This window comes from Oryzias latipes, chromosome 18, assembly GCF_002234675.1.
Source record: "Oryzias latipes chromosome 18, ASM223467v1".
In the NCBI taxonomy this organism is placed as follows: Eukaryota; Metazoa; Chordata; class Actinopteri; order Beloniformes; family Adrianichthyidae; genus Oryzias; species Oryzias latipes.
In genome coordinates, this window is record NC_019876.2 from 12,632,113 (window position 1) to 12,659,918 (window position 27,806).

The following is a 27,806-nucleotide window of genomic DNA, read 5'->3' on the forward strand; positions in this document are numbered from 1 at the left end:
TAGAAAATCAAATACCTCACAATAACAATAAAATAAAATGTAAAAAAAAAACCCACACAACTGCAAAGTCTTAAAATTAATCATATAACTGTTTTAGATTAAAAAACAATCGCTTTTAAAAAGAAAACACTGTTGACACTCAACTTTATTGACACAATTTTCATCCAATGCTAGCAAAGGAAAAACCTCACTAGCTTTCAAAGCCTCATTATATGACTCATCACACTTTTTATAACTACTTTTTTAAAACTTCTATACAAATCCAGAAGTTTGTTTTATAGGCCTACTCTGATGAAAATTGTCTTTTTGGTGTTTTTGACACGTTCTTGTGGCATATTTCTTATGATGGATAACATATATCAAGAAAATTAAGATCAAAATTGCTTTTCTGAGTATTTCTTTATTCAAATCTTTGTGAAACAGGAGCAGACAAAAAGCGCTGTTGGGAAAAGCTTGTAGGTGTAATGTAAAAGCTACTATGACAAACCACAACCTCCCTGCTCCGCTACATCCTGATGCATACACTTGCAGACAACTAGATCCATAAACGCCTTTGTTTTTCTCTCTGTGCTGACATCTGGCTCAAAACTTTACGGCTGGATAGCTCCAATATTGCTTACCATTTCTGTTCCACCAATTATGTTAGGTTGGGGGTGTGAGGTGTTGTAAACTGGCAGGGGAGCATGTAAACAGATGGATGATGGGAAGTGGGGTCAGGCTTACTCCACACCAGCTGTCCCACCCACACCTCAGAGGGGAATTTCTAATGAAATCCTGCTGTTTTGCAGAAACTGTCATAGAAAATGACACAGGTTTGTTGATTTTGACTAAGTTATCCATCTAACCATCTTCTTGCTATAAAAATGATCAAAAGACAATTGCAGTGGGTCTTTAAGTTACTAAACCAGATCTTTTTTTAAAAAAAAACAGATTTTAACCAACATCGTCTCATTTTTTACACTGTGAACGACAACAGAACATTTGTTTTTAAATTTTTAATAGTTCAGAAGAACAGAGATAGCACAGAAGGAGTTTCTTGAAAAAAAAATCTTAATTTGCAGAAATGGGTGTACAGAGAACAGTACAGAATTCTTAAAGCACAATTGAAGGTCCATTGAGTTTCTCTTCTCTCCTCTTTCAAAGTATGATGGATTGGGAGAGAGCTTTGCTGGTCCGACTACTGGTGAGTGATATTGTAAAAAACCCCGGTTTCTATTAGTGCAGGGGATGGCTGGCGTTGTCCATGATGTCCAGCAGTCCTGGTTCCTCTGTGCCAGAGAGTCCAGCTTCATAGCAACCACAGACTACTAGTTTATCCAGTCTGGGTGTGTTCTTCCTGGTGTGTGGGTCAACCAGAACACCACAGTGTGAGGACCCTAGAGATCACAAACTGTAAAACATCCATTGACCTCATAAAATCAATCACAAGCTCAATCTTAAAGGTGTTGAGCAGTCAGTGTGGCACCAGGCAGAAAATTCCCCCACCAATCTCAGTGGCATACAACGAAAAACGAAGAGGGGCCAGTACGATGCCCTGAGGGACTCCGGTGCTGCTCACCACAGTGTTCTTCAGACACACACTGTGGCTCATCAGTCAGGTATATGGAGATCCAGTCCACCAGACAAAGTCCTCTCCAATCCAGTTAAGTTTGTCATCCAGATGAGAATGGACTCTGAGAAGCAGGCAGAGAATGGCATCCTCCACACCTACACCTCGCTGTTTTACAAATCCATGGTGATGCTGCAGCCAGGGTCTGATGAGACAAAGGAGGAGGAACTTTTCCAAAGTCTTCATCAGCTGTGAAGGAATTGTTCATGGGACTGAACTCCTTCAGTTTTAAAACCAGTTCTTAAGACCAGTGGAGTGATTTTTCCCATGGTTGTGGTTTAATAGGAAATCAGTATGAAATTCAATTAAACTAACCCAAATTTGGTATTTCTTTTTGATTTGTTTCTGTTTTAGAAACCAGAAGGATGCCTTTCTGCCCATCAATGTGACATGACAGTGGCAGCATAATGTGATGAGCTGCTAATCTGTGGGAGGAGCTGAAGAAGTTCATCAGCTGAACAGCACCACCAAGACAATTCTGTACAAATATGATAAACATCCATTCAAGTTACATCATCCGAATAGCAACTACAGCTATTTCTTTGGGTTTTAAGGGATGTTTCAGCTATAATACAAAGACTTCTTCAGTTCAAACTCTCAGGTGGGGCCACATGTTCAGTGTGGGTAACATGTGGGTTGTCACATGAGTCTTTGTGTGAACTCCTACGGCAGAGTTCAGTTCAGATCTGGATGGGTGGAGCAGAATCTCAAAACAGCGTCATGTTTGTAGTGAGTGTTATTGGATTTTACTATGTGTTTAACAAGAAATAAAATATCTAGAGGCAAAGCGCATTAAAGGGAAATCACAGCTTTTATTTTCAGCCAACCAATCCCCTCTCTGCTGCTGCTGATCTGTTGCCTGAAAGATTCTTGTTCAGAACTCATCTGTACCGCTTCCAAAGAAAAGTCTTGGCCCTTTATTATTAACAGTTTGACAGCAAAATACATCAGAGCTAGATTGGTTATTGTGACAAATGCAAAGACTGAGGAACATCTGTTTTTTCTCTCTACAGAAGTCAATGGGTTTATGGCTTCTTGGAACCAGTAGGTTCTTTCTGTCTGGAACACCAGGGGGGAGGGGTCACTCAGTCCAGGTCTCATTTACAGTCAACGGCTCCCACATAGATGTTTTTATTCTAGCCCTTTGTTGCCATAGCGAGGTGTTGATTCTTGTGCAGATCAGGTCTGGTAAAGACAGTGCAGCCTGGAGCATTTTGGGATCACGGCAACAGACAGAATGCAAAGCGTTTTGTGTTTGTCTGACTGCAAGAAAATATGAAGATTTTTACAAACAGAAAAGACATTTTGGTGTGAAGCGATCTGAATGGCTGCCATGTTGACATCTTAAACCTGGAGTTAAAGTTGCTCCAACATTTATGTCATAAATGAGTCTTTTCATCAACATTCCTTTACAAATGTTTAAGTAAAATTTTATCATTTTTGTTTCCTAATCCAAATAAAAGGCATGATTAGACTTCATACATATAAACTACACTGTTTTATATTAAAACAAACTTTTTTTGCAGGATAACAGTACAATTTCCTATGAAAGTCTTTTACAGTGGAGCTGCTCTAAATTTCCGTGATGTAAATCCAGCCTCAGGGGGCATTCCATATGAAAACTACACGGACAAAAAGGAATGCACAATAAGTGCAGCTGGACTTCTGCAGAAAATACAGAAACTGGATCTTCATATCTCCGTCAAATAACTTAAAAACTCTTCCAAACTACTCCAAGCCTTAACCCTGACCTCGGACAGACAATTCTTCCAGCGACTCTGCCAAATACTAACAAATAAGGACTTCTGGCCTTAGGGTCAGTAATAATAATGTAAACTCAATTTTTTTCACATTTGCTTTTTCATTGTGTTTCTTTGTTCAACACATTTGCCACTGCTCCCACGTACTCCCACCATCAAATGCTTCCGTTAACCGCTTCCGTTAACCGCGCTGACCTGAAAGGCCTGACTTTTGACAAACCGACCCCCATAATAGTCTGTTATGAGAAAATGTGTGCAACATTACTCTGCAGTTCCCTGTTGCTTAATCCACACACAACATTTACACACATTTTCCCAGGCTCCCAGGCTGCTCTCATGTTTGGTTTCTGAATGTTTTCAAAAGTGTCAAAATGCCTCCCATGAAATGTGTGAAATCTATATGTGAAAGTCTGTCGCTTTTTTTTACACTGGTGCAAATATAAAGTTGCATTTCACAAAAACATCATTATTATCAACATGTTTTGTTGTTTCTGTTCCACTAGTTAACATTACAGTCTTTTTAAAGTTAAAATAAACCGGTTCTGGATTCATCCATGCTCTGGAGAAAACTTTAGTAAAGTAAAGGTGTTCCATTGAAAGAAAAACATGAAAGCTGCACATTCCACCACAGTCGGTGTTTTAACAGAGGGGAGCCCAACGCCCCGGTTGTTTAATAAAAAAAATAAAATTCAGTAACAAAAGAAGTTGTTTGGAGGTTAGGAAACCCCTGCCTGGTAGCTGCTTTGATGCCAACGTAGGAGGGTGATTTGGTCACAAAAAGCTGTGCATGTATGTGCGTGTCATAACCAGCCATTACCCAGACGACCATGGCAACAAGACATGAAACTTGAATTATTCAGCGTGCATGTCTGAGACTTACACCTGAGTAAGCACTGAACGGGAGCTCAAGATTCCTGTCAGGGATGTACATAACAGGCGCATGAGGCTTCTGCAAACTGTGTGAGCACCAGTGAAAGAGATGAGTGGACTTTTATGGTATTTTTGAGAAACTTCAGAGGAAGCTCGATGGTAGCATGAAACCTTAAAAAACGCTGATACATTAAGAGGTATCTGTGGAGCTAAAGATCACGCCATGAGCTCTACAAAAATCAACAAAAAGAGTCAAACTGCAGGATGATTGGATGAGCCAAGGCCAGATATAGGAATGGGCAGGAGGCCATGGTGCCCCCCCCAATTCAAAATGAACTAAAGAAATAAAAATGATTTAAAAGACACACACTTGCACAAAAACAAATAAACAAACAAAAAACGCAAAAATAAACTACTAATGTGAAAAAATATGTAGGGATGGATGGACAAATAGAATTTAAAAGAAAAACAAAAGATAAATGCAGTTTCAACAGGGCACAAACCAGCGCGTGCCCGTCCCAAGCCTGGTAAATGCAGAGGGTGGTGCGAGGAAGAGCATTCAACATAAAACTTCTAAGACATATCGAATAGATTAATGAAGAATATAGATATATGGATGGATGAACTGGTATTGTTTTCTAGGCATTTTGGGGCCTTGGAGAGACTTGACCCCCCCTGATATTTTACCTGCACCTCATAGTGGGACTGGTTAAAGCTGGGTCTGGGGTAACCAGGTTAAACTTCATCAAATGTGGGTTTTTAGATTTGACATTTGGTCCAGATGCCCCCTGGACACCTCCTTGATGAATTGCTCTGGGACTGTTCCAGTGGGCGATGACCTCAAGGACACATTATTAAGCCCGGTGTAAATGTAGCATTACAGTCATCAGTTAGCTGGAGCAATTTCAGGTCCACTCTGAGCTCTAAACCCTAATTTGAGACAGTATTCATTGACAGTAGATAGTAGTCATTGACATTTATGATGGTCCTTTAGACTGTTAATGGTAAACGTCCAGAAAAAAGTTGACTTTTCTTCTGCAAGGGACTTCTGAATTGTTTTTCTCAGGAGTGGTTGGTTGCTGGAGCGTCCTGTACACGTCTTACGTCATTTCACACCCCACTGGAGGGCCCAACCAGCGCCTCACATGGTTCTTGGCCTACTGCACTGTACTGCAAATTTGAGTGCTTTGTGCTCCACTCTTAATATGAAAATAGATGGAGCTCAGAGTTTCAACTCAACAGCAAAAAATTTCTTTAAAAAAAAGACATCTCTGCTGGAGAGATGTGGAGGACAGAGTTTTACAAAGAGCGGTAGTTTCTTCACTTTTGGGTCAATTTGCAGCAATTGATCACAGATCCTGAGCTTTTCACTGCTGTTTGATTTCCTCTTGGAAGCATCAAATAATGTGCTCATCATTAGTAAACTATTTACATCCTCTAGGTGTACTTTTGATCTGTAGATATTGCAAACACAACATTCCTACATTTGTTTGAGTGGTTACTGTTGTCTGCTTTGTTTTCCTGCAATGACATTGAGCGACCACATGGTGAAGCTGTGAAGCTGTGATCGCCTGTTGCCACTGAAGTAGAAATACACAAATAAAGGCAGTGAATACTTTACAAAACATGTCGTTGAAGTGTGAGCTTTTTATCCCTTGTGCTATCTTAGATGACCCCACCCTTGCATTGACGTGTTCTCCCTACCATGACAAAGGGGGATAAAGGTGGAAAGATTTCATGTAATCCATGGACACCAGTGAAGATCACAAATCATTGAAGAAAAAAGGTTCAGTGCACTGTCTGGTGGGTCTAGATGACGAAACTCCCAACGGTAAAGTGCCTAGGATAGCACAAGGGTTACAAAAAACAGTTGGCCAATTCTGAAACCAAGTTTTTGGCTTTTTGAAACAAAAAACAATTGCCTCATCAAAATGTTTTATGAACTGAAGAAAGTGGAACAACCCAGTAGTTCATGTGAATAATGATAGTTTTATAGAATAAAGCGTAAGAAGCAAAAAAAAAAAAAAAAAAAAACATTGCCCAAGGTACACAACTTATTCAATCAGACAAATGAAATCACCACTTTGCACTTTGCTGGGTGGCTGTTTTTGTGTTGACAGAGCATTTACTGTGATTTCTCTACACAAACACAACCATACCTTGACTGGGATTGATGTTCTTCACCCTAGAACAAAGGCTGCACCCTGTGCATTCTTGCAGCAGAGATAAAAACCAGAATGTCCACATTTACTGTATAGTTTGTTGCACATTCAGCATAGTGCCATCAAAAGGCCGCTAGGTGGCGGAATATGATCAGTTTTATGGCAAAAAAAACCTGAAAGAAATATTACATTATAAGATGTTGGTGAAATAAAATAGAAAATATATTAAAGTTTCAGAACAGAAGCAAAAAAGGTTTAAAAGTGTAAAATAGTTAGCTTTTTAGGAAGGAATTTAAGGGTAAAACACAGGTCCAGACTCCAAAACGATGTCAGCTGCTTTAGAGCCAAAATCTCAGAAGGAGAAGAATTTGATTACGTTTTTATTGCTGCTTTTGACTGACTCAGGGTTTAAAAAAAAAAAAAAAAGCGCCACATACACTGGGCATTTTTTGTCTGCTTCTGCATGTGTGTGTGTTCAGAGGGAAGTGTGTGGGGAGTCACTGAATATGCCTGTGTCTACACAATGTGTCTTTGTGAGTCCTTGTTGGTGTAAAAAAACTCTGAAATGGGAGGTGTCCCTTTTCTTACCTTTCTTTTTCACCATAACGAGCCCCACCTTTTTTCTCCATTATCGTTCTGAAAACACAACAGTAGAAAAAGCTTCCCCATTCCTCATACTTGTGATATCTTCTGTCTCGGTTCACTGGGCTTTTTTTCTCATCTCTAGCTTGTGGCTGTGAAACAAAAAGCTGCAACGAATCACTTCCTTGTTTGTCCGCATAACTGAAAATGATTAAATCTCATATTTGCTATCCTCCATCTGTCAAAAAACTCCCCATCATTTTTCCTTCTTCTCAATGTGAAACTTTCTTTTTGTTCTGCATGCCCTCTAAAATCTTTCGCTTTTACATGTAAAGTCACTTTTAAAGTATAAACATTTCAAAGACTCATATTATTAAGGAAACTTTAATTCAAGGCCCCCAAAAAAAGATGGAAATCAGTGTGTGCTCTGGTATATAAACTGAATTCTCCAATCAGAAACAAAATTACTAATTTTCTCCGAAATAAGAAATCTCCCATATCAACACCAATGAGTGTGCTCATTTCCATAAAGTTTCATTAAGTTTAAATTCTTTCTAAACAATAAAATGGACAAATTTTTTCCTCAATTTTTTTGAAACAGTAACTTTTTATTCGATTTAAAGCTGTTTTTTGTCAGGCTTGAACAGGCTTTCTTCTGCCTCTGAGTGATTCTGATGACTTCATTTTGCCCACAAGCTCAACTGCTGTCATTTCTGTTGGCTAAAACATGTTAAAACAAGCGAAACCTCATTTTATCATACACTAGTCCCATAAATTATCTGTGTGTCTTTGTTGAAGTTTGCTTTTATTTTGCCTATTGCTGAAGTGCGTTTGGCTGTGTTCCTTTTTCGGCTCCCTCAGTGGAGTCACCAGTTGAGCTGCAAGTTTGCTTTCACAACAGAAATTTCCATTACTATAAGTGGGCTCTTCATAAAAAAATTAAAGATCACTCCTAAACTTTGATGTGAACCTTGAGGCCGTATAACACAGCCACTATGCGCATTTTCCGCATATTGCATGGATGAAATCTTGACATACGTAGAAAACATTTTGCGGAAAAAGTGAGAAAAGTTCTGGTCCTTAAGTGAATTTTTCCCAGCTGTATCATGAATAAACCATGCAAAGAACATGTAAATCAACGTAGAACATGAACCGTGTGTGATTATTGGGCTATTTATATGCAGTTCATTTTTAGACAGTGATAGTGATAAAAAGGAAATATTTTGAATGTGATGTGTGCGCTGTATACATGCGTGAAAAGTCCGTTAGACATACGTGGAACGGTTGTGGAAAGCTACAAATTTGCATGGGCTTCTCGCAAAAATCACGCACAGTTGTACAAGATTTACTTAATAATTGCGTGTATACTACGAAAACGGCGTAATTCTCAACTGACCAAAATTTTGAGTGGCTCAAAACCGAGTTCACGTAAACACCCGTCGGCTGAAACCCTCGAAGGACATCTGTCCACATCGACGAATGACAAGCTCAAGAAACACGTACTGTAAATCACACATGTATCACAAAAAAAAAGAAATTTATTACGTGAAAAATGCGCAAAATGTACGTAGTGGCCTTTAAACAGGAAGTATTGTCCTTTTGAATACGACACCCAGAACAAAAAACGTCCAAAATGCAAACAAAATTCCCATTTTTATACAGAACAGTGAGAGTTTGGACCCTTTTCCTTTAGAAAAAAGTAGTACACTTCAACTTTATTTTATAAGTATACTTTGGTACAAGTACAGGAAGTATACTATCATGTAGTGTAGGACATATACAAACCAGTGGTGGGCCGTCAGGGCCTTCAAGGCTTTCTCTGAATGATCATTAAATCATTCCAAATGGTCTGTCCGATCAATTTTATAGTGTTTATGATGGTTATGCTAGAATCTCCAAACCAAAGCTTTATGCTGCTTCCAGACAGACGTATTTTCACGTTGGAGCATTTAACCAATCGCATTTCAGCTGTCCTCTGTTGACAGGCAGGGTCAGAGCTAAAGAGGCCTTCACAATGAGTTCTAAAGGTCTTGTAATGCAAAATCAATGTCGGTCATTCATTCAACCAATCAGATTTGGAGTTGGTGTCAACTGGGCCTTCTAGCAGGCTAAGGCAATGTCACAGTATTCAGACCTTCTGATTGGACAGAAGGCTGCATGTCAGGAAGTCACATGCAGCGTTGTCCAGTTTGACACAGAGCCGCGGAGCACTTTTTGATCGATCTCAGTTAAAAACAGAGCTAGCTGTAATGTATGCCCTGATGGAGTATTTTGCAGGAAAACTTCCCACTGATCTCCTTGACTTCCTTCATCAGAAAAATCTGAGTGAGATCATGAAGCAGCTTTGCAGATTTGTGTCTGTCGAGCGGACATTATCAGCTCTAAAGCGAGTTCAAACGTACGCAGAAGCACAACTGGACAGACTCGGCTCTCAGCACTGGCCTTGATGGCAATGGAAAACGAATTACTGATGGAACTGAAGCGTGGTAATCTATATGACAAATTTATTTGTTTTTTTTTCAATGTTTTGTGCTGGCTGTAGTTGCATGACGTGATTTGCTTCCTGTTTTGTTTACTCAGTTCATTTAGAGCCGTTTATTGCGGCTGCAGGAATTTTCAATATGCAATGTTGGGGGTTGAGTGAAAGTAAACTTCAAGTAAACTGCCTCACTTTTAAATATACTTGTTGTACACTTAAAAAGACTGCATTTTAAAACCCTAAAACATATGAACATCTTACGAAGACTATTGTATTCTGATGATGGAAAACTTTTTTAAAAAAAGTAAATAAAATTTCAATTATTTTAAATGACAAATTATTCAAACGCAATGCATTATGGTCTACATTCACTACTCTTGACAACATTGATGCACACTAGTTTTTACAAACCCCCCATATTTAGTGCACTAAATGGAGAGTAGTGAATGAATCAGGTAAACCTGGTTTTCTAGGTATTCTGGGACACGTACTGGTGACCGGGTTTCTATCTTTTATTGACAATCCTTTGTGCTGCACGAAGAAGCATATTTCTTGCAAAGCAAGTTTCAAAAGTGCATGTTAACTTGTTTCCTCATTACCCAGGACACTTTGGTTTTCGTGGTCACACTCAAAACACTGCAAGTTCTTCAGTTTAAGACAACAAATACACATTTGCAGCGACACCTTTTGCTTGCAGCAGTCAGGATCCAGGATTTTGGGGGCTCGCTGGATCTTGCCTCTCCAAAACATTGGATGGTGTTTATAATATAATCAAAAATGGAACCCAAAGCAAGAAGGAGTCCAGTAATTAAAAAAAAAATCCCCTGCATCATTTTGCCATCCTCCAGCACAAAGTAATTACACATACTTTCAGCATTTTTGGCCTAATATTCCTCTTGTCCTGGCTTGATTTGGCTGCTTGCAGCTGCAGACGAGTCTGGAGGGACAAATGCAGCGAAATAACTGATAAAGATGACAGAGCGACATGAAGAGGAGATGCTTTTGTTTGATGACAGGCCCAACTGAGAGGAGCATCACAGGTGCATGCACTTCATATGCAGCGCACAACAGATCATTGTTCAGCCAAATTTGTGTATATTCATGACCGAGGTGTCTTGTTGTCGTGAGCTGCAAAAAGAGCCGTTGTGTTCGGTCTGTCAGGGATCTGTTTATTTCCTGGTTTCTAAAAAACACATCCCTGTGTTCGTGAGTACATCAGCTTTTGAGATTCTGCAGACTTATTTGGAATCATACTACAACTTTTTCTGATTATTGTGTGGTCTGTCATTTTGTCCCCCCTTTCTTGCTGTTTCATGAAACACACTGAGTCAGTCTGTCAAGTCAGTCAGCAGGCTGCAGCATAGCAGACATTCCTGTAGTTAAGGAGCTGGAGAATGACAACAACTGCCAAAAAATGTGTTGCTCCATAGCTTTTTTCTTTTCTTCCTTTTTTTAAATTTTTTTTCTTTTTTACAAGAGGTTGTGATGTTGCTGAGCAGCTGGATTTGGTCAGGATCACACTGTAACACTCCTTAAACATGACATGCGGACCTGCAGGCTCCACTTTCCCTCGCACACGGCCACCAGCTCCCCTAAATCACTTTTATTTTTGTTTGTTATGCACATTTTGCTGTCGCCGCTTATTAAACAATCTCTTAATCTGCCCATTGGAGTGCCTTTGTAGGTAAAACACTTAAATCAGCATTAAGCTGCACCCTGCAGGGAACTGCAGAACATAAAAATAACTCACATGTCTGCAATATACGCTGCCATGGTTGTTAAACAAAACCAGGCCGTACGGTTTTATTTGAGTTTCTAGTGGCAGGTTGTTTTTTTTTTGCATGTAACTTGACTATCTAGGAATGAAAATCCACACCTTTCTGTTTTAGTAGGCAAGGAAATGAGCTGGTTCCTCAACTGAGCTGCTTTTAAATTCAAGATATACATTTTTTTTTATCATCTTCCAATTTTGTCATTCCCCCTTTTCATTTCTTTTTTCAATTCAATTCAATTTTATTTATATAGCCCAATATTACAACAAAAGTCATCTCAATGGGTCTGTTTTGAACCATATCCCTCATCTCTAATATCCAACTCCCTCTCACTTTTCTTTTTTTCCATCTGATCCAACAAGAAATGAATGCAAATATCTTCACCTTTTTGGCCACAGTGAAGTTCAGCCTCAAATACAAAAGGGGTTTACACAAATATACACCTCGTGTAGATTCATAACCCCCTACTGTAATGGTAACATCTGTTCTCATCTGTTTGCTCCACTGCTGGACAGGACAAGAAGGGAAATAAAAGAAATAAAAATTAAAGCCGTGAGTGGTGTTTTATGGTTCTGGTATCGCCCCTATCATCCCCTTTTGACCTGCTCTCAGTGGTCACGCCCCTCACTCTGACTTTCTTCAGCTTGACCCAGGAATTCATGTATCAAATTTTCATTTTATTTCGGGAAAAACTTGCGAGTGAAAAAAGGGAAAACTTTTGCAAGCTCTCACTCATTTTTAAAAGATGCCTGCCTCTTCCTGAGGTCAAAGGTCGATGAAATTTATGTTGTGGTTGTAGTGATAACCTGGTGGCAGGTGTGTGAAATTCCATTAAAATCGGTCAAAACAAAAGTTGTTTCCTTCCCAAAATGTCACATTTTGCTCTAAAATGGCCGCCAAGCCGAAGGTCCTGTTGCCTTCCCATAATAATTTTAAAACTTCTTTCAGATATCCCCCACACGTGTGTTTTGGTTTTGTTAGTGGAGTCTGAAATTATTTTTTGAGATTTTGGTCCCATTCACGTGTTGGCGGTTTCACCTGCTGTGATGTCATCACTTTAGGGGGCGGGGGTCATTTATTATGCCATTTATTATGATATATGGCTACTTGCAACCTTTTAAAGAGTTTTTGAGGATGAGGGGGGGCAAAGGTTTTGCTGAAACTCACAGAAAGAAAGAAGAATTGCAAAAACGATCTGGTCCTAGCCATACAGGACTGCTGTAGGAAATAATAAATAAATTCCTGATTTGTAGCGTTTTAAATATGATTTGTGAGGATTTGAGGCAAAGAATCTGAGGAATGCCAAAGATATTTAACACGTAATCAAAAGTTTAGGAGCTCTTTTGATACACTTAGAATCCGAAAAGCATATGGAAAGAAAAATATGTTAATGTTTTCAGTTAATATTGACTAGGAAATGCAGTTTTAAAAAAAAGCCAAGGCAGACATGTTTTACAGTAGACGCAGCAGAGGAACTAAACATCAACTTCCCCTAAATCCTCCAGTGTGACTGTCTTTCACTCATCCCTCTTTTTTTTTCAAGAGGCGCCCTTTTTTCCTCATAGAAAACATGCTGGGAGGAGAGGAGGAGCAGAAAAGAAGAAACGCCTCAGAGGCGACAAGAGAGTGAGGAGGAAGCAGAGAAAGTTGGAGCGCGCGCGCGTCTCAGATGGAAGGGCGCGAGGAAGGAAGGAAGGACGGAAGGAAGGAAGGGATCTCTGCGGGCTCAAGTGCGTGATTAAAGGCTCCTCGAGGATACAAACACATATTTGAATCAAAGTTTGGGGGTAATACAGGAGGAGGAGGGGGTGGGGGGAGTTACAGGCGAGCCGCCGCGTTGCGTGGATGAGACAGGCGAGAGACAGCGAGCTCCAGCGTGGATTTCATGTTCTTCAAACTCGCCGAGGCTCGCAAACTTTTAAAGACGGGGGAGTAAGGAATTTAAAAAAAAAAAAAACCAAAGTCCAACAAAAAGAGCCACCCCTCCAGCTCGGCGTCCCGGTTAGCTCTTCCGGGTGATAAAAGAGGGATACAACAAGACGAGTCCGTTGTTTCTCCCGAGGAGTCTAGCGCCCTGTTGCCGGGGTTGAGGCGTCGGCGCCCGGGGCAGGGAGTCCCTCGTCATGGCCGGGGCCAAGCCGGGAGTCCACGCGCTGCAGCTGAAGCCCGTGAGCGTGCACGAGGACCTGAAGAGAGGGGGAAAGTTCATCAAATGGGACGAGGTGAGAGCGACTTGGCTGGGTGGGTGGTGGTGGGCGTCGGCGGGGGTGGTGGGGTGGGTGCAGGTGTGTGAACACAGGAGCCACTGTACCGGGAGATATCAGACACTCCGGTTTGGTCCACAACACCCCCCACCCGTCGAGCAGGTTTTCCCACGTTTTCGTACAGACGGTCTGCCTACATCATGTGTGGAGGACCGAAACTCAGGAGGGGGGCTTCAAAGTGCCCCTTTTCTGGCCACATTTGCTCTGACGTTGACCTCAGGCTGCACCTGAGCTCTGAAGGTCACCCGGGGTTTGATCACAGACGGAGGGAAGTTTGGGCCTGAATCAATGATTAACCCAACGAAGAGTTCAAACTGCAGGACTCTTACTGTTTGACACATTCCCAATTATATCTCCCCCTATTTGAGCCTTTTAACGGTTTGTTTGTGGCTAACCTCTTTGGTATTCAGACCCGGAACTTCCCTCAAAACCCACCCAGAGGAAAATCTGTGTTTTCAACATGTTCTTGTGGCATTTTTATGATGACGGAGAACATATATAAAGTAAATTAAGTTCAAATTGGCAGTTCTGAGGATTTCTTTATTAAAATTGTTGCGAATCAGGAGCAGACGAAAAGATACCATTTGAAGAAAAAATCGTACTTGTGACGTAGAAAATATGTAGGGCGGGGCACAAGCTTCGCTCCATTCTGATGCATCCACTTGTAGACGACTAGGTCCATGTACGTCTTTGTTTTCCTTATCTGAGCTGGAATCTGGATCAAAACTGTAGGGCTGGATAGCTCCCATACTGCTTGCTATTTTTAATGTTAGGTTGGGGTTATGAAGGGCTGTAAGCTACCGGGAGACTATAAACAGATGTCAGGAAGTACGGGTGGTCACACCCACAACTAAGAGGCGAAAATGTCATGAAATACTGCAGCTCTGCAAAAACTATGTCCTAGAAACAATATAGGTTGTGTTGATTTTGGCTAAAATTGCCTAACTATAATTAAAGGGCCACTAGGAAGGCTTTTACAGTAGATGATCGGAGTGGGACTTTAATTTTGGAAGCTCAGGTGGAGCAAAGCACACCTCTATTGACTGCTCCAACTATGTCATAGAAACCTTCAGTCCCTTGCCTTATCTTCATCTGTGTTTGTCCCTCAAAGGGAATTCCCAGGAAATGTTTATGCTGCTGAATAAGTGTGTGAACTCTCAGAAACGTGCACACCCCCCCCCCCCCCCCACCAGCCGTCTTATCTTTCTGCCCCACTATTCCCAACCTCTCTCTAGGGTCCACGAATGGACCTAAGTAAGAGAAAAAAAAAACCAGCATTGATTGATATCATGAGATTGAATGCGCCGACTGCCTTTACAGGTGGATGTGGTCTGTAGGTAAAACATGGACAAAGCTGTACATGATCTACAGGGAATGGCAGTGTTGTTAATTTAGCCTGTAGAGCACAAATGTTCTTGCAGATTTTTATGCTACGGGTAGGCTGTGGGCGATACGTTGTAGCAAACACTCAAACAACACACAACAATAAGGGTAAAGTAGGTGAGACGGAGGCGTGTTGTACAGATCTTTCATTTTTTTCGACCCTTCTAAATCCTGCGCTCGGTGCAAGGAGCCGTTGCGCACAGCCTGACTGTTAGAAATTGGACGATTGCTGTGTAGTTTTTGTCAGCATCCTACGGACGTCCCACAGGCACTTACGCATCGTGTACACACCTGGCGTGCGACCTTCACGCGTGTTCAGTAAAGGGCCAGTACGTGCACCTTACCAACGACTGGAGTGCAGCTTAAGGACACCGTATGACAGCATCACCCGTTCGTCATTAGCGCGGGCAACTGTACAAACGCTCACCACTCACGACAACTGTACGTTCCTTAAGGTGACCGTACAAACCTAAAAGGAACGTAAGACTCGACTGTCCTCCTGTGAAGATGAAGGCTGCTCCTCCACCAACCCAAAAACCTGCAGCACCCTTACAGATCGACCTCCCATACAGGTGCATGTGACTAAGGCTTAATATAACGGCTTTGAATTAGCTTTTACACTGCTCACATTGAGTCATCCGCTTATTTCAAGATTAATATGACCTGTATTCTTAACTGTAGATGCAGTGTTCTGCTGTTTGCTTTCAATTGTGGGTGTGGAAACAAAAAACCTTAAACTGACCGCACTGTATAGCACGTACCACAGTGATATGTGATGGTTGGTGCACTTTGATCTGTGCACCACCGTCTACACCCTTTCTATTGGTGGTTCTGGCATGAGAAGACGCTCCTCACTCCGCAACCCTCTGAACGTGGCTGTTGGAGCTAATGAAAAATTGGTAATGGTGGCGTTTATTCGGGCAGCGTGGTAAGCATTGGCGGTCTGATGGGCTTAATTTGACACATGATATGCTTTTTCCTAGGAATTGTGCATGCATATCATTAGATTAGCTGAAAGGATGCTCCACAAAGGCTGATGCAGACACCGTGCCCAAACATTTTGTTTCCTAAGGAGTCTATCAGAAAACATGACTAAGAGGATGACAAATCATGTGAAGGGGAAATAATATGGAGAGAAATTAGACTGTCGGATTTGTGCGTAAATTAGGATTTGTGCATAAATTTGGATTTGTGCGTGATTTGTTACTCACATAATACGTTTTGTGTATAAGTTAAAAAAATATAAAATGAAAAAAATACAAAATGCAATTTACGTATGCACAAATTAAGATTACAACAGCTTGAAACTACTTACACACACACATCTTTAAAAAACACGCACGAATCCCTTGTTACGCAGACACGAAGCCAAAGTTACGCACGGATCTACCGTGAGACTGTTTTCACGTCTCACAAATTCGTCCGTCAGTGCTGCGTTCAAATACCAGTGGAATGCTCGGTCATTAGAATTTTCCTATCAGCCTTCCCTTCAAAACGTATCCAGACAATGACTCAATCAATACATGAAGACAGTAGATGTTAGTGTTGAACATAGAGGCTACTTACTTCGGGCGCTGACCACCGAGATGGGCCGCCATTCTTCCCGTGACTCTCTCAGTCTGACTGCCTTTGATTTTTCCGGAAGAAAAGAAACAGTGCCCCCTACTGGTCGTTCCTGTTACGCATTTTGTATCAATTCGGTGTCTCGGAGAATAATATACTTTTAATATATATATAAGCGTTTAAAAGTGAACGTCATATTCTCAGATAATAATTTTTATTTTCCTTTAAAGTTTTTTTAAGCCCTGCTACACCCACTGAAGGAAATACGTTTAGAAGGGAAGGCTGACAGGAAAATTCTAATGACCGAGCATTCCACTGGTATTTGAACGCAGCACTTACGGACGAATTTGTGAGACGTGAAAACAGTCTCACGGTAGATCCGTGCGTAACTTTGGCTTCGTGTCTGCGTAACAAGGGATTTGTGCGTGTTTTTTAAAGACGTGTGTGTGTAAGTAGTTTCAAGCTGTTGTAATCTTAATTTGTGCATACGTAAATTGCATTTTGTATTTTTTTCATTTTATATTTTTTTAACTTATACACAAAACGTATTATGTGAGTAACAAATCGCGCACAAATCCAAATTTATGCACAAATCCTAATTTACGCACGCACAAAGCAAGAATATGCATACACAAATCCTAATTTACACACAAATCAAGAATTACGCACGCACAAATCCGACTGAGTCTAATTTCTCTCCATAAAATAAAGGACAACATTCAGCCTTGAGGGCCACCGACTTGCGACTACGGTAGTTGGTTGGTTTAAGTTCATTCAGAACTCTCTAATCTCAGCAGCAGCAGGTACGGCAACGATGGCTGGAAAACACGCAAGAAAAGTGAATCGAATGCCTTTCAAACCAAATAAAATTTATTTGTAAACTACTTTTTATCCAGCAGTAACAGGCATAAAATGAAATTGGAAACTACACAGGATGCCCTCAACCCTCCTGACCCCTTGCACCCAAGATGATAAAGCTAAAAATGACATGAATAAAACTCAAAGTATAAAAAAACTAAAAACCTAAGTGGAAACAGAAGCTCATTTAACAAGCCACCTAGTGGCTACTTGGAACTGACCTGGCTCCATTACCTTTCAGTCAGAGAATCTCAACTTTGTCGTAATTTTTACATTCAAGACAAGCAAAAAATTGCAGTATATAAGAAAATTGTAAATTAGACGTTTTTTGTTTTTTAGAATATAAATTGGAGACTTAAAATCTTTGTAAAAAAGATAAAGTTAAAAGTTTTATACTTGAATGCTATCCCCCGCCTCCCCCCAAAAGCCTCAAATAAAACTGTACCTTAAGAAACCAGCTTATCACCGTCCTATTCTTAAAATCTCACACATTTGACTGGGGATTTTGGTGCTTCTTGTATTTTTCTTTGCCATTAAATCATTTATGAATGACTACATTCAGAAATGTTTTGTTATGTAAACTTTTGCACTCCCTTTTATTGTTGCAAGTTAAATATCATAAGCAAAGCAATCAATAGCATCAGTCAGGCATACTCAAAAACAGCATGAATATGTACGTACAGGACGTACCCCCCCCCCCCCCCCAGTTACTCTGAATATATTTGAAATAAAAGCATAAATATTGAGGCCAACAGTCATTTCTTAACGGTCATTAAACATGCTTTCCCATTTGAGGTTACGAGGCTTTAACGTCTGCTCAGGTGCCAGGGATTATTTATTTTTTTAACCAAAATGACTTTGATGATGGTGAACGGATGTGACCTTGCTGCACGTTTGCATGAACATGCAGTGTTCCGTGCTCACAGACTCCGGAGACTTTCAAGGTTTTCCTTATCAAATTGAGCGTAACGTTTCATTTATGCAGAAAATTAAATGTAGCCTCAATTGGTGCAACAAAAAGATCAAAAACAGTTTGTATTCTCTATGCTGGGGTGCTGCCACAAGACGCGCTGAAGGCGTTTGGCACTTATGGTGTAAAACAGGTTTTCAGGCTTTCAAACTTTTTCGCTTGGATTGGGATCAGTTCTCGCTCCCGGCTCGAGTCTGAACAGGTCTACGGCTCAATGCTGTCAGATAAGAACGAGGACATACAGAAAGGGCTCCAGGCCGCTGCGGTTTGTTTACAGGAAAACCCCAATTCTGAACCCGTCCCGTCTTCTTCTGTCGCTCTGTCCTCACATGTGCTCCTTGTCTTGCCCTCCTTCAACTCCTTCTCATCAACCCACTTCTCTGTCTTGGTCTCCACGCAAAAAGGTTTTGTTGCTGCAACACAACTGCTGTCTCTCTGTGGCCTTTGGGCGTCCCGTGAAACTCACAACTGACTCATGAAATGAGGAGGAGGAGCAGGAAGGAATTCCAAATTGATTCTGTCTTCTGTGTTTTGGCTCATGCGCACATTCAGTCCCATATGTGTTGGACTGTTTTGTTCTGTGTTTTTCTTCTTTCTTTTTTGGGTTGAATGACTTCCTGTTTAAAATTGTTGCAAGGCTCCAGAGTTTTTTTATTTATTTATTTATTTCTTCTAACTTGTCCGTGCAACTGGTTCTCCAGCTCCGCCCTTTCCAGCCTGGCCGCAATTGAATTTAGACAAATTCCAGTGGGAATTCACTTAAAATTCCTGCTCAACAACCAATTAAACAAGAGAGAGAGACGCTGTTTGTTCACAGAGCGGCCTCGGTTTGCTTAGGTGTTAGTGTTACCTTTAGAAAGACACAAACGGCGGGTTTTAGTCAGCTGAATGTGGATTTAAAATACATTTTGAATCTATTTTCTGGTATTTATCTGCTTTTTTCCCCCATTAAAAATCAAAAGAAATCTTTTTAACCCCTTTAACACCAGAGATGTTGCTAGCAAATCCTAAATGACACACTTTTCGGTCATAACTCTACGAATGAATCAGCTGATTCTGATGCGGAGAAAAGCAACTTTTCATAACAGCTAGGCCTGCTCAATAAATCAATGTCGCGATATCAGCTTGTCCAATACATGGACTGCAATAGACGGAGTAAACTGTGATAAATTATTACTTTAAATGTTTACACACATGCCTAGACAGAGGGACAATTATGTGTTTAAGAAGGCGCAAGCACACACTACCTATATTGTTCTTACTTGTTGTCGATATTAGTTTTGGCCCGTACGACCAGAAAGCTAGATTACTGTTCTTCGTGTGTTTTCCTGACACACAACTTCTTACCAGTCTCCTAGTGAGATAACTTGCAGCGTAATTTGTTAACTTTTATTGAAATAAAAGTCTTCCGGTGATATGGAAATTATTTATTATTTGTTTTTTGTGTTGCTATTTGTACATGTAAGGCAAGTCGTATCATTGCAGTATTTATCATTAATGTTGCACATCGCACGTTTCCCTCATACCGTAAAACCCTAACATCTGTCTAGTATCGGCTTTGCACTGATATGCAACTCATTACTAGTGCTTTGAGCACTAGTAAGCGCAGATAAATCCAATCCATTATTATAATAATTTTTTTAATCAATATGTTTTTCTGATTTTACATCTGACTTAAGTAGATATCATAAAATAATAGAAAATGAAATGATAATACAACAGGTCATTTAAAATGGGTACAATCAGCATCAGTATGCCTGAGTCCTCGAGAGTCTTTAGAAAATAAGAAACCCCTTAAAGAAAGAATGGTACAGTGCATTATTGTGGAGCGGCAGAGGAAGTGTTATTGTGTTTGATTAGTCAGATCTTTTTTTCTGATATAGTTAATGAAATGTTTCCATATTCTGGCAAAAGTGTCTTGTTGTTTTTTAAAGTGTAAGTTATTGTTTCCAATGGTAAACATAAAGACAATTCTTGAAGCCATTTTTTAACACTTGGCCTGTTCACCCCTCTCCATGAGAGAGCCATTACTCTCTTTGGTTGTAATATTCCCAAGTCAGTTAATTTTTTTTAACAACTATTTATATTCAAATCATTGGGATATAAACCCAAAAGGAATGATTTTTGGTTCCAGTTCAAGATGGAAAGATAACATCCCCTCTAAAATCCAATCTATTATTATTATTATTATTATTACTAACGTAATGTGTTGCAAATCAGCGCAAGGCTGGTTGAAATACCTTAATTGCGTCAATGGTTGAAGAGTTATGGTAGTAGAAAGAATGTCAACATTTGAGCTAAAGCCTCTGGTGTTAAAGGGTTATTTAAGGCAAATGCTTCTATTTGTCCTTTTTCCCTGGTCAGAAGTAGAATTATTTCCCACAATTCCCTATTCCAATATCCTGATTTGATTTGTTTGTATCAGGACCAGTAACCAAAGTCACAAGTAGGGCTTGTGAAGATCTGATGTCCTTTTAAGTTAAAGGATTTCTGTCACATCCTCATGACCTGAACAGTCCAGATGGAGCTGAAAATGATCAATTTTAGCCTCCTTTAGTCAAGTCAGGATAATTAAACCCTACAGACCACACAATACTCAAGAAAAGGTGTAAACGTTGATGGCCGCAACTGAAGGGTCTTTCATGATGCTGCCCTGCCAATTTGAACTGGATTACATCCTGCGCATTTTGAAACATAAATAAAACATTCACAGGACAGATGCAGGAATACACAGAAACAGCCGTGTGTGTGGCTTGGACTGCTTTCAGTTCCTTTTTACTCGATAGTTCAAGACCGAGGTCAGTTCAGCTGCACAGCAGATGTAAATACTGAATTTAAAATTTAATATTCCGGGAAACATTTGCAATTTACTCTCAGGAGAGGCTAAGTTTTGTTGTGGAATTTCAAGTTGCATTGATGAAGCACTGCTCTTAACTTTACATACAGACAACTGGAAGGGCGGTTCTCACTTATCTATGTCACGATGTAGTCTGCCACCTCTTGGTGGGTGGAGTCTCCCTGCCCCAGGGTGAGGAGTTTAAATACCTTGGGGTCTTTTTCACGAGTGAGGGAAGACTGGAGCGTGAGATTGACAGGCGGATTGGAGCGGGGTCCGTAGTTATGCGGTCGCTGTATCGGTCCGTTGTGAAGAGAGAGCAGAGCCAAAAAGCAAAGCTCTCAATTTACCGGTCGATCTTCGTTCCAATACTCACCTATGGTCATGAGCCCTGGGTCACGACAGAAAGAACGAGGTCCTGAATACAAGCGGCTGAAATGACCTTCCTCTGGAGTGTGGCTGGGCGCCCCCTTAGAGATCGGGTGAGAAGCTCGGTCACCCGCGGAGAGCTCGGAGTAGAACCGCTTCTCCTCCACATCGAAAGGAGCCAGTTGAGGCTTTTAGTTGGCATCTATTCCGGATGCCTCCTGGACGCCTCCCTGGAGAGGTGTTTCGGCCATGTCCCACTGGGCGGGGCCCCGGGGAAGACCCAGGACACGTCTGAGAGACTATGTCTGTCGACTGGCCTGGGAACGCCTCGGGGTCCCCCCCAGAGGAGCTGGAGGAAGTGGCCGGGGTGAGGGAAGTCTGGGCATCTCTGCTTAGACTGCTGCCCCAGAGACCCGGATAAGCGGAGGAAGATGGATGGATGGATGGAAGATGTGAGAACCGACTCATTTTTGTGGAATGGGAGGGTCCGGTGCTCAGATCGCAGGTTTTTAGAAGAATACTCAGAAATGCGTGAAGGGATCAAAATACCACTTTGGGGTTGTTTTTTGTAAAGAATTAACATTATAATACACTGCATGATATAGACCCTTTAATTTGTGCTTTTGCTCTAAGCTGCTTTTTCTTTACATTTTTACATTGAGCCCTTTGGTTTAAGGTCTTGACTCACAGATGGAAACTTGGCCTGGAAACTCAGACTTAAGTCACAACTAAATTTTTAATGCAGAGACTTGAGACTCAACCTCAAAGACTTGAGGCTTGTGAATGATGTTATTTGTTCAATCTTTTTTTATGCAGTAGTCACGTCTAAAAGTTATTTACAAAGCTTTTGCATTGATAATGTAGAAACGCCAATAGCTTGTTTTAAACTGCTTAAAAGTAGTTTAATGACAATTTGTGACAATGAAATTGTAATTTTAACTGAAGACTTGAAACTTGGCTTGAAGTTACAGCTAAAAGACTTGACATTTGACAGGAATTTATCTCCAAAGGCGTCAAACTAAAATTAAAAATTAAGTTCAAAAAGGGACTTGTGACGTTTGTGCCTTGACTCTAATGTTTTATTTCTAAGTTACTAAAAGATAAAAGGCTAAAAATTGTTCAAGCTCATTAAAAGTGGACGTGTTTTCATTGTTTAGTCTTGTTGGGATAATAAGTATTTAATTTTTTCATAGTTTTTAGTTAAATTTTTTTGTGTCAAAATTTTTCTGGGGACAGCTTGGGTTTAAGGCAAAAAGGTGCAGAAATGAAGAGAGTACAGAAAGTCAGCTTGAATAGAAAATTTTGTAGACACTTTTTAGATGTCAAACCAACGGAGACAGACGAGATGCTCAGATCAGATTAGAGGGGAAGTTAGAGTAACGGAACACAGAATAAGCGTTTGACGCCGTGTCGAGAAACGCCACAGACATCCTGACAGACTGGTGAGAAACGAGTGCAGGATGGATGGACTGAGAGAGGTGCAAGGTCAACCACAGCCACATGTGAAGTGTGGAGCTGACATCTGGACAGCTCCTCTTCACTCCTTCCCCCTGACTCCAGTAGTAATTGGGCTGTCAGTCACTTCCAGCCTGGCTGTCTGTGTATCTTTCACCTAATCTCTCCTCCATTCATTATTTTGTCATTTCTTTGCTCTCTTTTCCTCTCCTGCGGGTCTGTCTGCTTCCTGTCATTTGCTCAGTTTACTCCTCGACTTTTAAATGTGTTTCCACTTTTTTCACTTCCAGCAGTCTCAGTTTGTGTTTTGATGTGGATCAAACTTGTATATTCACATCTCAAATCCAAACATCCCCTTTAAATATTTTGATTATATGCCATCTGTGTGTAAAAGCCCCTGAAGTTTTCATTTAAATGTCAACTTTAAAGACCCACTCCGATCATCTTTTGATCTGTTTTCAAAGCGTTCCCAGTGGTCTTTGGATATGATTATGCTGTTTTTAGCCAAAGAAAAAACTTTTCTAGGACATAGTTTCTGCGGAGCGGCAGGAGTTCATTAGAAATTTACCCCACCTGCCCTTCCCATCCGTGTCACTGAAAGCCTGAAGCAGGTAGCTTGTGGCCTGCCCAGAGTCTACATAATACTGCACATAAGATCTTTGTCTGCTCCTAAATCACTACGTATTGTCTATATAAATCCGAAAAACGCTACAAGAACGTGTTAAAAATAATAATAAAAAATTATTATATTATCTATTAGAATACATCTAGCATAAAATGTGAATTCAGACAGACACATTAGCAAGACGCTTTGGGCTTCACATAAAAGTTTCACTGCAGGGTTTGTGTAAACCTTGTGCTATCCTAGGCACTTTAACATTGGGAGTGGGGTCATCTAGACCCAACAAGACAGTCCGCTAAACTTTTTTTCTTCAAAGATTCTTGATCTTCACTGGTGTCCATGGATTACATGAAATCCTCTCCACCTTTATCCACCTTTGTCATGGTAGGGAGAACACGTCAGTGTAAGGATCGGGTAAATCTGGAGCCCATAGGATAGCACAAGGGTTAAAAAAACACACAATATAATACATAATCTGTGATATTATAAGATCTGTATGATTTAGTCACACAAATCAGATTTTTCTATTTATTTTATATATTTTTGAACCATTTATTTATTCAGGCAAGACATATAATAATATCCTTATTTTCAACTTTGGCCTAGCACCAAACAAGGCCTTTTAAATGGAAAGAGACTGAGGTTATGGGAAACAGACAAAAATCCTCAGCAAAAACACAAGAAACCCTAAAATTATAAAAAATATTAAACTTTTGTACTGCAGCAGTTTTTAAGCTTTTAAAAGATCACTAAGATGCAAGTGAAGTATTGTGACCATAGAAAAAAAAAAACAAAAAGCAATTGACTTCTGATGCAGCTTCTGCATGGATTATTCTTTTTCTGTAACATCTAAAGTTCAGCGATAGGCTGTCCAGTGCATGAGTAGGAAAACCAAAAAACACAGAGATTTGAAACAAATCAGTGCTAATAAGGGATTGCTAAATAAAGGCCTATAACCGGGTTCTAGATCACAAATCTGGGAAAATGGCTGAATATTTTGCATTTGTTTTTTATAGTTGGCTTGTGGGACCATTGAGGCAATTGGGTACCAAAATTCCAATTCTTAGCTTGACCTTTAAGGGTTAATTTGACTGATTATGGCTTTTAAAAAAGCCAGCTACTGTATGTCAAATGCATAAAATAATGGATTTCTGACTCCAAGAAAAGAAACCTCCCTGGGTTTTTTTTCCCCTCCTAAAACTGATGGGTCCTGCGCTGTGAATAGGTGTGGTTTCGTCAAATCGGGAGGCCTTTTATCCCGCAGGTGCAAAAATAGTGGTACCACACATTGTTGAAGAGCCGTAATTTGTAGGTTGACCGTGCAGTCGGCTTTGCCAGCTGCTTTGTCGCGGGAGAATTTGGCATTCAAATCAACCGGTAATGAAACAAGGCGTACCACTATGTGAAAAGCAGAAAAGGGGGTTTTGTTCAGATGAACATCTACTAAAAGCAGGTTTAGTGGTTCACTTGTTGCATGTGGAGTACGGCCTAGATAGAGGAGAGTGAAATGAAGCCTGTAGAGGAATGGAAAAATGTGGTGCTTGAGCCGTGTAAAAGACCTGTCGGCTACACGTTGGACAGATTCCCATCAGTCGGATCTATAGCCATGCGGACTGGCTAGTTTTTTTCCACATAGCAATTTTCCCGCGGCTCAAGTCCAAAGGTTACCCCCTGTCATCAGTTCTGCCATGTTGCCAAAGCAGCAGTTGGAACACACCAGCGTGCTTTCCCACACATGCTATAGCATCAGAGAGAAAAACACACGCTGACCAAAGGTAGACTTCGAACAGCCACTTAAATGAAATTTCCCACTGCTTGTTTTCTCTAGACTGCTGTTATACAAGCGCACACTCCAATGGTATTCAGTTTGATGGAAGGGAAACACAATTGTTGTTGTTTTTTTGGCTCGGAGGCTGTGATATTTCAAGGAGCTGCTCATTAGCTGCTGATTGTGGAACATCAGCCATAGGGGGCTGTCTCTTTATGTTTGACGGTGGGGGCTGGTCGTCAAGATGACCACCAGGGGACGTCTGGAGGAGAAAGAGGAGGAGATATGGTCTTTCAAGCAGGTGCGTTTTAGACGATAAAACCAAGAAAGATGGCATCAAGACTTCAGACCCTTCCTGCATATCATGTAGATAATTAGGGAGTAGAGGTGAAGTCCCGATTATAGACCCACCGCCCACTCTCACACTTCAAGCACTCCACAGGATATGTGTCAGCTGTAAACAAAGGTGCATATGAGGGCGCCATTATCAATTTTCTGCCAATACATCTTGAGTAAACCCATTTTTATCATATGAAACTTAGTAATAACACTTTAGATAGAGCTTTAGATAGATAAGTAGATATGCTTTTATTGTCATTGTCCATTGTACAATAGCTTCAGTGTTGACATCCTTTTGAGATACTGTAACTCTTCATTCAGCTGATTCTGCCAAAGAGAAAAGCTGATTTGCTTTACTAACCTTATGTGTTGAGCATTGGTGCAAAAACTAAATGAAAAGCTGATTTTTTTTTTTTCTGCCTCAGAACCAGCTGATTGTGGTTGATTTCCACTGGTCTTTCTGCGGTGCATCTCTGTTTCATTTACACAAAAACAGAACATTCATTAATTATTTGAAATGTTTACATCGTCAATATCTAAAGTCCATCCCTATGTAGTTCAACGCAAGCTTAAGGCAGGAGTTCTATTTCCATTCCATCAATACATCAGTTTTGCGACACAAAGCTGTAGGAACAGGGAGTGGGTCGGGGTTTCAAAATACAAACTTTTGTTGTACTTTCCAAATAAAAATTAATAAAATCTCATTTTAAATTAAAGTGACGTGCCTATGCCATTATGCAAGTTAACACCGCGGATTACACCAGTTTCTGGACATATACTGGAGATGCAACAGAGACAATGTAAACTGACAGCTGTGAGATGGACTCCCTATGCAATGCAAGGGACCACAGACGTGCTAGTGTAAATCCGGCGTAACGGTATGTCAAAGAGGGTGTATTGTTTAGATTTCGCTGGTGACATCTCTGATGTTAAAGGTAGAAGCATATCTTTAAACCAGAAAAGATCAAGGATTTCCATAGATTGAATAAATAAATGAAAAAAGACTAAATTTTTAAAGAATCTTTGGTGTATTGCCCAATTTAAGTGGTCACAGTAACTAACTTCTATGTAGATGATGGTAGAATTTCACTCAAAGGACTAAAGGAATATGCAAAAGCAATAGTGTCCGTGTTAGTTGGAAGAGCAGTACTAGAAAGCGATTGACAGTTATGTAAAACATCCCCAGGCAGACCATGCAAATTGTCTACTCAAAAACAAGCAAGGCCGACTTTTTCAGATGCTTTTCACAAATGTTTTTCACCAAATGGCCTCAGACTTGGAGGTGGAAGTGCTGCGAACACAACAGCTTGAAGATTTGATGTGGTTGCTGGCTAAAGATCACGCCATAGTAGAAAAAGTCTCAAAAAAGGTTAATCTGGACTCAGTTGTTAAAGTAAAAAACATTTCGCTTTTTTAAACTGAGGTTCTTTTTATCATGGTGCGGATGGAAAGAAGAACGGAACAGGAGTGATCCCGAAGTAGGAATATTTTGGAAATAAACTGCCCTTATGGGAGGATGTGGACTGTCTGCAGGTGAAAAATGGGCATATGTGTATGGGGCACAAAGGTGGCCTACACAAAATTTTAACATAGTAGACCGCTCGGTAAGGCCATAGAGCAAAAATGTTCGTGCACATTCTCCTACGGGCATGTTGCATGCGACATGTCATAGAAAAAACTCAAACAACATGTAAGGGTGAAGTAAGTGAAACAAAGGCATGTGGTACAAATCTTTCATTTTTTCAACCTCCGAAAAAAGGGGTTGCGCCATCGCGCACAAGGTACTCATCAATTTTGTTCATGTGATAAGTGCGCTCTTCGTGGACACAGCCGAGCTATTAGAAATGAGGGAATTAGACAATCAGAGCATAGTTTTTGTTGATGTTCTATGGGTACTTGTGTACCACCTACACACCCAAGTGTGCAGCATTTGCGGGTGGTCTGTAAGAAGCCAGTGCCAACCTTACTAATGATTTGAGTGCACAGTATGATGGTATCACCCATATATCAAAAGTGTGTGTAAGTTAAATTATCCTTATAAATACTTCACAATACACTTACGACACATGACAATCATACGTTCCATTTTTAATGATGTCCCTTGAAGTGGCCACATGAGCCTCAACGGAACAGCAAGACACACCT

General features: G+C 40.6%; 1 protein-coding gene across 2 annotated transcripts in view; it reads left to right on the plus strand.

Moving 5' to 3' along the window:
- Nucleotides 1-12,825: 12,825 nt before the first annotated feature.
- LOC100049529 (1-phosphatidylinositol 4,5-bisphosphate phosphodiesterase beta-3) overlaps nucleotides 12,826-27,806 on the plus strand; it is a 58,623-nt gene continuing 43,642 nt past the window's right edge. The window contains exon 1 of one of the 2 annotated variants that reach the window (XM_023965810.1): nucleotides 12,826-13,456. In XM_023965810.1, the coding sequence (XP_023821578.1) occupies nucleotides 13,358-13,456 (99 nt within the window). In that variant the 5' untranslated portion in view covers nucleotides 12,826-13,357. The remainder of the gene's footprint in view (nucleotides 13,457-27,806) is intronic. The other variant, XM_023965811.1, reaches the window with a different exon arrangement.